The 10,691-nt window shown below is 46.7% G+C and overlaps 1 protein-coding gene across 1 annotated transcript; it reads right to left on the bottom strand.

Annotated features, from left to right (window-relative positions):
- Positions 1-421: 421 nt before the first annotated feature.
- UTS2B (urotensin 2B) lies at positions 422-9,581 on the bottom strand. Its single transcript, XM_063407951.1, has 5 exons — positions 9,403-9,581; positions 7,139-7,240; positions 4,238-4,275; positions 2,796-2,889; positions 422-1,077 (listed from the first exon to the last, which is right to left on the bottom strand). Exons 1-5 carry the CDS (start codon positions 9,524-9,526, stop codon positions 1,052-1,054), a joined length of 384 nt encoding a protein of 127 aa, XP_063264021.1. The 5' UTR covers positions 9,527-9,581; the 3' UTR covers positions 422-1,051.
- Between the last annotated feature and the right edge of the window lie 1,110 nt (positions 9,582-10,691).

Raw genomic sequence — 10,691 nt, 5'->3', positions numbered from 1 at the left:
GAATTTACATAATCGGGAATGAGGTTTGCAAATAAATGTGGGTAAGGTGTCTTGAATATATGTAGGAGCCACTAATGGACTGGGCCAGATATAATTCTGTAGTAGAAAAGGCCAGCTAGCAACTGCATTGACCAGCCAAATGAAGCAAAAATCTCTGCTCAAAACATCTCTTTGGGGTGAGTTGGTAGAAATCATTGGGTCTGGTCCAGTCCAATGAGAACAGTATCCCATAAATATCTATGAAAAGACCCAGCTCTCACTCCTGATCCTGGCCAAAAGGAAGAGTCTGTTTCTCAGGCACATTAAAACCTTAGGTGTTTAGTGGGAGCCTTTCTTCCATTGTGAACTCCACATGAACCATTAAGGTAACAAGAGCTGACATCGAGGGAAATGTGCTGCAATTTGGGTCCCTGCAGGGGCTGAGAAAGCAAATAACACATGCTTCTGTGCAACAGAAAATCTTTATTGGAATGGTATCCAAAGGACCCAGAGCTCTCTGCCTGCCCTCCCCTGTGCACGCTGTGGGATGCAGCAAGGAGCAGCTCTGGCCCAGCAATCCAGCCCTGAGCCCTTGACTTCACACCCAGCCCGCCTTCTTGTCCCAACAGCGGCCACCAGGGCAGCTCAGACCTGCCCAGGAGGTGACAGCAAACCCAGACACCTCTGAGAGCCACGCCTGCAGGTGTGGGCTGAGCCCCAAGCCCGGGGAAGCTGAGTTGGTGTTCGGTGCCCCAGGGGACCTGGTGAGAAGGGGGGAGTGCACAGTGGCAGCAGCCTGAATGGCACACACAGGACAGCACAGAAAGTTGGGAAGCATCTTCTGAGGAGAAGATCACGGTGGGTTAAACCTGGAAGAAAGGAACAGCAGAGAGTGGCAGTGGGCTGCCAGCTCCTGTCACGGCCCCGGTCAGACTTGGCTGTGGTGCAGGCATGGAGGATGGCTTCCAAATCAGCAGCACAATGAGGGAACAGAGCAAACTCTTAATGCATTAATGCCCAGCAAGGCAGTTTGGGGAAGGGCTCATCTTCATCCTCCAGTCCTGGCAAACCTTCAGATGCAGTATTTCCAAAAACAGGCTGTGGAGGGATACAAAAGAAAGATGTCAGCATACAAGGGACTTTTTCCAGCTTCCCACTCTAGCTCTGGAGAAGGTTTCAAAAGACCCATGTCTTAAGAGAGCTCAAGCATGCAGCCAGTATTGTGCTTTCAGGACACATCTCAATAACCAGTTTTGAGTTCATATAAAACTTTTAGAAAGTGTCTCTTTTAGCTGCTCATAGTGCAAACTTGGGGTCCAAAAGTTGTCTTCATGTTGCTTGATTTAAAAGGTTTCCTTTTGTTCTACTCCAGCAATATCAGGAACCAGCTTTTTCTTTCCTGTCTACTGGTCAGCAGTTTTGCTGCTTCAGAGGTGTGTGCAGGACTTTTCACCTGTGGCTGACTGGAAGAGCAGGATACTGACTTGGAGAGATTAGATCTGGTTCTTACTTTTTCTAAACCCAGTCATTACCACTCTGCTACCAACCATCCTCCAAACAACACTGATTTCTGTAGAATCTTCTAAGAAGACTAAATTAGGGAAGGATGTATATTTCAATGTTGGAAAAAGTAAATGTATCGCAACTAGCATGAATCCCATGTGAGTTTCCTGTTATCAAGTATGAGAAGAGATTTATACCTGGTTTTGAAAGCAGAATCTTGCAACAAAAATCCTACTGAATCAGCAGTGCTCATGCTGAGACATGAGCTCCTCCCAGACTGGAAGGACTTTAGATGAAGTAAAAGATTGCCTGCTTTCATTTCTGTCAGAATCTGATTTAAACCTGGCAATGTGTAGCAGTTTTATCTACATTAAACCTTCCAGACTGGTGGGGGCATGAATTACATTAGCCAAATTAGTGACAGCCTCCAGGGGTGCTTATAAATTGCATATTGCCTAAGGATCACCTAAGCATGTAAGCAAGCCTTGCACAAAGGGATTTTCTCTTGGCTGCCTGGCAGTTGTCAGCTTCCACGTGCACAGAGCATGTGGACTAAGGGCAGAACCAGCTCTTTTGTTCTTAGGCCAGATCTGTCATCAGTGACTTCTGGTTCACAGCTGCTACTGCTTTGTGGAGGAATCCACTGAGGCCAGAGTGAGCAGCACTGTCCATGTGTTTGTCAGGGGCAGCTTCACAGGAGCACTGGTGCAATATTCTCCTGAACCACTGCATAATGACTGGACAAAGCTTGGAGACCAACTGAGGGACACACCAGATCTTAGTTCCCTGCATTCTTGGTTGATTTCCACATCCTTTTGAGCTGTTTTCAGCAGCAGACAAGTGCTCCTTTTTTCTCTGTGGGGAGGCACTGACCTTGGCAGAGGGGAATGCCTGCAGTCCACATGCCTCATTATGCCTCCAGCAGTTGCTTTGAGGCCAGAGCAAAGCGAGGGGTGCACTGTGGGGACGTGTTCATACAGAACTGTCCCCTCCAGGGCAGGCACTCATGGCTCATAGAACCTCACATTCCTCTGTGAAAAGCAGGATGTGACACTGCCTGCCTCCATGAGGTCCTGGGTGTGCAGACCTGGTGCATCTGCCACGACAGCAGGCAGGCTTGGGGGACACAATCCTTCTCACCAGCTGCTGAACCAGCCAGCCATAAGAGAGAGCCAGGACTGCTCGAAAAGCTGCCAACCAGCTGTTTTTCAGCATATTTGGGGCATGTTTACTGTGACTGTCTTTGTTGCACAAAGGAAGCCCTGGAAATGAGAGTGGACAGGATGGCTGCAAGGCTCAAATTCAAAACCTACCGCGTTTTTTGGGCTGGGATGCTGAGAGACTTTCCAAGGCATAGGCCACCTCTGACCCATCCTCAGCTGAGAGCTGATCCTTCAACTTCTCCAGCTGTTCAAACAGAAAAACAGCAGTAAACAAGGGCCCCATCATGAGGAGCTCCACAGAGTGCTGGGACATGCACGGCAAAGGAGCTACATATAGATTGGCTGGCAACATCACTGGGAAGGATAGAGTGTTCCCTGGAGCAGGACCATTTCCAGAGGATCTGCCTTTGGAGCACTCATACCTCCTCATGCCCTCCTTCATTAAGCTGTTTGTTTGGTGGCAGTGGTGTGGGCACTCCCTGCTCTTTCCCCCCACCCTGTGTGTGAGTCCCTGTGGAGAGGAGGCTGTGTAGAAGGACACTGCCGCACTGAGAGTCAGGACAGTGATGGGGCAGGAGGTCTCCAGGCACCCAGACACTGCAGCAGAGGGCACTGCTTCTCCATTGCCCTGGGCTGGCCCTCCTCTCTCTCCCTCTCAGTCCTCACTACCTTCCCTTGGTTATAATGTGGACAATCTGCTGCATTTCTTCATCTTTAGCTATTTTCTTCTTGTGGACTGGGAGCATCTACAGCCATCATCCCAACTTTTGCTCTGGCAGAGCTGCTCTCAAAAAGTCAGAACTTATGTCTTTCAGCCCTGGAGAGAGAGGCTAGTGTAGGACCTGGCAGCCTTCTGTCTGGCATGATGGACTTGGATTTTTCAGTCTAAAATAAAAACTGCCATGTGGAACTTAGCAGGACCTCCAGCATCCATGCAAACAGCTGGAACAGCTGGACCTGGCCTGAGAAGGAGTAAAAAAGCCCCTCCACTGCTTGGAGGGTTTGGGCCTCAGTGGGAGCCACACCAAGGTTGCTGCAGACCTTTCCCTGTTCCTGGGCAGTGGGTGTAGGATGGGGACTCTATTTGTATGTGTGTGCTCTGATCATCCTAGCAGGGCTCTGACCTTGAGTAGGGCCACTCTCACAAAAAGAGTCCAGAAAAATTCTTGTTTAGGCAGGCAGTGGCTTTCCCTCCAACCTGTTACCTGAAGCAGCCAGCTCCTACAATGCCTAGGAAGGCAGCATGACCTCCTCTTCCCACTGCCTTTTCTCCTATAGAGATTTCCTTTGGTCTCTAATTTGTTCCTGGCTTGGCCTTCACTGGCCTTTCACTGGTGGCAGAGGCAGGAGCTGCTCAGCTTTTATTGCACCAGTCCATAGCCCTGTTCTCTTTTTACCTTTCCCAGCTTGTGCAGCTCTTTAGCCCAGGTTCTGCTTCTCCATTTTCTCAATCCATGCTTAAATTACAGCAGCAGGGGGAAGGGTAGCAGGATGCAAAGATGGAAGGATAGGGCATAAAACCAGTTTACACAATGGTTTAACTACCCATGCAAGAACATGCATCTGTGTGTCTGTGCATTTGCTCCTCTCACCTCTTCAAGCTCTTCAAATTTCTTTGCCAGCTCCCACTCTGCAAGGAGAGAGTAACATCAGTATCTGCATTGCTTCTCAAAGCTCAAATTAAAAATGTTTCTTCATTTGCCCTCTCCAGAGATCAACAAGCAAAGACCTAGTTATCATTTAACTCCTGTTCGTGATCTTCAAATGAACAGCAGAAACAGACAGAAAAGCAGGTTTTCTCTGCTGAATCCTATGGGACCTTATCCTGATTCTCCATTATGAGGGAGGCTTCTTTTCTGCTCACCAGGCCATAGGGGAATTGGCCCAATGAGGTCACTTACTGTGTGATACCAATTCAGGTATTTTATATCTTTGCTACTTTTAAATTTTTATCCCCCTAACTGCAAATCCCCAATGCTGCCTTTTCTGTCACTGGCTTTTATACTAAATCCCATTCCTTCCTTTCCTCACATCACCCATGCAGGCAGAAGTCAGAAGACACAAATTTAGCCTAGCAGAACGTACCGATTTATAAGTCAGCAAAGATCCAGGCTGGCAGAGTGGAGCAACAGGAGAAGTCACATAGCAGTAAGTGCACAGATTGCACACTTCTAAACATTAGGGGAGCACGAGGACCTGGGGCCCAGCCTCAAAGATCAGGCTTAGAGATCTCAAGGCTAATCAGTACTGCACTACTCTCAAAAAACTGTGCAGGTGGATGAATGCACTGCCCACACAGAAAGAGGGGAGGGTTAGGTGCCAAAGAACAGGATCTGAAATATCCAGCTGAACTGAGAAGAGCCTGGAATTGCAACAGGGGTGGAGAATCTCAGTTTCACAGCTCTTGAGGACTGAGGTACCTTATTCCAGACCCAAACTGATGTCATAACAAGTTAAGTTTTTAATAAGACAGATGAGCTCGGTCAAAACTGAGTGACTGGCTACAGCAGTTCTCCTGGGAGGGGAGTGCAAAGTGATCAGCTGGTTTTAAGTGCTAGTTTGGGAAAAAATGCACTAAAATAAGCAGAAGAGCCAGGAAAGAGCTAAGGAATGTTTTTGCTGGGCCCCACAAGCAAATCAAAAAACAGCCCTGGAGCTGCCTCTTTTCTCTGTTCCTAATGTGGCAGCAGACATTGGTCTGGATCATCAGGGGGATTTAAGACATAATTCCCCTTGATTTCAGATTTCAGATAAGACTTCAACACACAGTACACATTGCCAGACTTGGGCTTCTTTTGTTTTTGTTGGATTTTTTTTTAAATGTTTGAAACTGAGCAGGAGGGTGCCAAGAAAGAGCTCACTGCCTTAGTGGTTTCTCCTTCAAGAAAGAAACAGTTTTGTAGAAAAATCCTGAATATTTTCTGATATTCATCCAACAGTAAAAGCATCAGTTCCTAAGCAAATCCATTACATTAGGATTCGATTTGAGAGATGAGATGGGGATGGGGTGGGATGGAATCAGAATGTGTGGGCTCTGTTCCTGGCATTATCAGCAATGACCTCAGGCAGATTCCTCCTAAACATCTTTAATATACCCATGAAGTAGAGACAGAGAGACCCTGGCATATCTATAAGTCAGAAGTGTTACTTAAGAATTATTATTATTAACATTTTCATCTCTTGCAGAGTTTCAAGTGCCTGTTTTGGCTTGACTATTTGCAAACCGTAAGTTTGGCCAATGACTGCTATGACTAGAAAATGAACAGTGGTTGAAATGTGGAACAGATTATCTCAGACAGGGAGAAGGAAGTTAATTTATGGATGAAGCCTTGAGAAACTGCCTGCTGTAAATCCTCTGTCTGTCCTTTGCTCAGAGATTCATTATATTGAATTGTCTGGCAAAAAAATGCAGCCTTTCCTCTAGGAGTAATAAGTGCAATAATCCATAAACTTATCATAAAAATGTTATTTCTTGAATGCATCTCTTTTGCAAGAAGAATGCCTTTGTTAGTATAAGGGCTTGATTTATTTATGTTTATTTACTTTTCCCAGGCTTGTTTAACCACTGCCTTGCTGCATTAACAAGGGTCTGGGGAAGAGCACTGAGTGAGTCTGATAAATGGATTCTGATAACAACGTTTTTGCTGGGCCCCCCTCTCAGCTGTTTTCACAGGCAAGGGCAGCTTCCTGCTCTGAGACCACCACATCCAGCCAAAGCCTGCCCTGGCTGCAGTGGCCGTGGGAACAGCTGACCTCTGTCATCCTTCTGGTGCTTGTGGTCGCTGTGTCTCCTGTCAGAGAAAGCCCAAATTTCTCTTCAGCAGGTCTGAGTTTAGCCACTGGCAGGTGGCTTTTAAATTTGGTGTCTGTTCCCAGAGCACAGATAGGAAGAGCCTTTCCCTGGCCCATCCTTGGTGGCTGTGTGGGAAAAGCCAATTGTCTCAATCTCTCCCAGCAGCAGCAGGGGCTTAGCCCAGGCAGGAGCTCCCACTGCCCAACCCCAAACCTGCCCCAAACTACACCTGACCCCAAGAGATCTCACTGGAAAATCTTGGTGAAATCCCCCTGCCCCAAATGATAATAAGATGCCACTGTCTCTCAAAAGCACACGGGGCTGTGTGGGGTGTGGGCAGAGAGGTGACTCCCAAAGCTGGTCCATGCATCAGGCAATGCACACAACATCTAAGGATGGCAGGGCCACAGGGACTCAGCAGAAAATTTCTTGTTTTTACTTATGTACACACACATGTTCCCAGCAAAGTCTTGAGTGTCTGAGGATTTAAGGTACATGGTTTTTGATGGCTTTGCATTGCAAAAGTAGGTCCCAGAGCCCCATTAGAGAGCATCTGGCATTAATCACATGTAGGCACCATGCCGGGTGCTGCTTCCACTTTCTGAGCAGCTGGCATTTCTGAAGAACCTGAGAAGCAGGTTCTTTGCATCCATGCAAACACAGACTCAGAAAATAGAAGTCTCCCCTCCCCCTCACTTACCAATATTTTCTGGCCTCCGCCATGCGAATTTCTTATTAAGGAGCAGAGTCAGCAATGTGTCCTCGTGATTTGTGTCTTCTCTCTCTGGAAGCACTCGGTTCTCTGCAGCACATAAACCACATCTTTCTCAATCTCATCAAATTAAGGATCAATTAATAAATTGATGCCATTAATCTCTTAATCAAATTAAGAAGGATAAGAAGTGGAAGGAAAATGCCTCCTGTCAGCAGCACTCATGAGGGTGGAAGGAGCTCAGTGGAAAAGGAAGGTGTGTGAGCACAGAATAAAATGTCCAGGCAGTGAGGGCTGCACAGGGGAAGGGTGTGGGATGGGGACCCCTCCCTGCCAGCCCTGGGCTGCTGGCCAGTTCCACTGCAGCCTCATCAGCACGACTGGCTGCAGAGAGCTGGAGACATCACCTTGATTTACACAGTCCCACAGTCCCAAGCTCTTCTGCAAGGCGGGTGGGGTGGGCACCTCTGCAAAGCCAGACAGGAGCCCACAACATCCTCTCTTCTCTAAACTGCAGGAGCTTCCCCACGCACTCCACACACCTTCCCAGGGCTGACAGAGGTGTGGGTACTACAGCTGAAAAGCCTTGCAGCCCCACATCCCTTTCTTGGGCTCACCCGCCCTTGGGGCTGCTCTGTCTGATTGCCAACTGAAGGATTTTTCCTGAACAGAGCTCAAGAGTGGAGGAACTTAAAGCAAGACCATGCAGAATTTTTCGAGGAAAAACCTCCCCAAGCTGCTGTCTCTAAGCAATTTTGAGCTCTCTAAGAGGCCCCTTTAGGGCACTTTCTCAGTGGTTTTGCTTTAGTGGTTGTGGCTATGCCCTCAAATGAATGGTTGTGAAGGTCAAGGGTTCAGCAGAAACCAACAGATGCAGGGGATGGGGCTGTTCAGTGCCCTGAAGGCTCTGACACCCTCCCAGCTCTTTCCAACAGATTTCCAGAGTCATCTGAGACCAGAATGTGGCACTAATTTTTGAGAATGTCAGAACAGGAGCCAGACTTTATAGAGAGAGTGGCCATTCAAAGAAATCTTTGGTCTGAACAACCCTACCCCACACCCAGGCCCTACAAAACCCTAGAATATGCCTACAGAATTCCAGGGAAAATACTAAGCAATTATACAAAAAGGCTTTTTTTCTCTTCTTCCAGGATCTTTAGGACTTCTGCTCAATGCAGTCTCATATGGCTATCAGCCCCTCTCAGGGGATGAATGTAACTGTTCTTGGTACACACGGAACAAAACGTTGAACCAGACGAGCCTGAAGGATGCTCAAGAGGAGTGTGTGGGACTCAGTTCCATCAGCTAACGTCACATAAATCTGCAGAGGCTGAGGGACCCTGGCCAAAGGGATGCTCCAAGTACTTGGCCAGACTCAAGCCTGCCTCCCGCTGCGGCTGAAGCCGCTGGTCCCGATTGCAATCTCTGGAAATAAACCCAAGGGAGTGAGCAGAGCGACCTGCAGTCAGCATGGAGTGCCACAAACCTCATTCCTAACTAAGAAGGACAGCTATAATTTTAAAATAGCTACTTTAGTTTTTCAGGGGATTTGCTACAGGAAAAAAAACCCCAATGCTATAAACACTCCAGTAAAAGCTAAACAGAAGCAGGATTTAGATAGAGTGGCCTGGGGAATGTTTTGGTTGTAATAACAAAAATAAATAGGTGATATAAGAGGAAAAATCATTTGAAAAGCAATGTTATTTTCAAGCCTATATTTAGCGGCTCTTTCTTTTTTTCCATTGCCAAGCCTCTTTAAGAAAGAGCACTAATGATTGACATTTCCCTGCAGTACAAATTCAAGTTAACATTAATTTAAATTATGGGAGAAGTACATATAAAAAGAAGTTCTGTGAAGAAAAAAAAGTTCAGCATCAGCGTACTACTGACATTTATGAGCTGTCAAATCTCATATGGTACATACTGGAATTGCTACTCTCTGATATTTTAATTTTTAAAAAAATTTCTTATGGGAGAGAAAGAGCTACCCTTACCAGATTTCACCAGATCTGATATTTTCACTGATTAGCAGAAGGTCTCATACAACCAGCTGCAGAGCAGAAGGACAGCTTTAGCTCATGATAATATGAACAAGCCTCTTGCTAGCACCCATGTTAACACAGATTGTTCAGCATAGCTCGAGGTTCATTTTGATTCCTTTCCCAGAGAAGCGAGTGTTGCATTGGCCATGGCAAGCAGCAAACAAAAGGATAACCACCTACCTGTGTCATGTAGCCTGTATGCCAGCTTACCTTGGAGTAAAAAAGGGTCCCCATGCGTGGATGGGACACACAGAGCCATGGTCAGGAGGGTTAGCACTCCCAGACACAGCTGGGCAGACCACATCTTCTCCACGTTCCCAGCGCCCAGAAGCATCCTTCCTTCAGGCACGGTGGAGGACTTCAATGCAACCAGCGCCAGATGAGCTCACTTTTAAGAGGCAGTGGATGTGCTGTGATTGCAAATGGCCTTTGGAGGAGGGGAGAAAAATATCTCTTGAGATATAATTCAACCTGTCAATATGATTCACTCCGTTGGGAGTGGACAGAACAACCCAGTAACATATGTCAGATGGAACCTGTTCAATACATCTCATATCAGACTGATCTAATGAATTCTGATGTTCCCACAGGCGTGCACTGTTCACGCACGTTGATATACATTCCATACATACACACATTAAAAATACTTTTTCAGGGCTGCTGTTTTAACAGAGTTCAGGCATGAGGACTCCCACGTTAGCAAGCAAGAATTGTCTAATGCAAGATTTGTCGATTTGTCTAATGCTGCCATATTTTACCAGTTTGGACAGAATCAGGTTAATGGGGTTTTGTAATTTATCATCTCACTTCCTAGTGGCCATATTAATTAATGTGAGATATAATGAGTGCTGAAGTGGTGGGAAACAGAGGGGGAGAGCTCTTTTCATTTAACTGATTGGAGAAAGTTGAGTGTGTCTTGCTCACAGTGACTTATGGTTTTGTCAACGGGAAAGGCATCACACCCTATTTTGGGATTATGTCTGAGTGGGGGAGTGCAGATCTGGCAGTAGGTATGGAATACGTCAAGGATGGGCAAGAGTCTTCAGTTCTTTTCTTGGGGAAAAAAAAGAAGTGGAAGGTCAGATGCTGGTTCTGGCTACACAGCCTTGTTTTATATTTTTAGAGCAAAGTACTGAGATACATTTCATATATTTCATGCCTTCTCAAGCCATGACTACATTTTGGTTTTACTTCCATTGGTTGCCTATCCATCACTACTGATCAGGGACCTGTTACTACTTTTTCACAACAACCTTACCACGAAAAACATTGTAATAGTAACAGTAAGCTAGGCTTTGTTCTTCACTTGTCCTCTTCCAGCAGAACTGTACTTGTCGTGGTTTAAGCCCAGCCAGGGACTAAGCACCACAGAGCTGCCAGCTCACTCCCCCCGTGGTGGGATGGGGGAGAGGATCAGGGCAAGCTCTGATTTGTACATACACTCCTAGTGACTCACTCTGTGTGCTTTTTTGACACCACGTCATGCCAGATTACCCAAG

Source organism: Prinia subflava, chromosome 11 (genome assembly GCF_021018805.1).
Source record: "Prinia subflava isolate CZ2003 ecotype Zambia chromosome 11, Cam_Psub_1.2, whole genome shotgun sequence".
In the NCBI taxonomy this organism is placed as follows: Eukaryota; Metazoa; Chordata; class Aves; order Passeriformes; family Cisticolidae; genus Prinia; species Prinia subflava.
The sequence above is the reverse complement of the archived record's forward strand: the minus strand, read 5'-3'. Positions and strand labels throughout refer to the sequence as shown.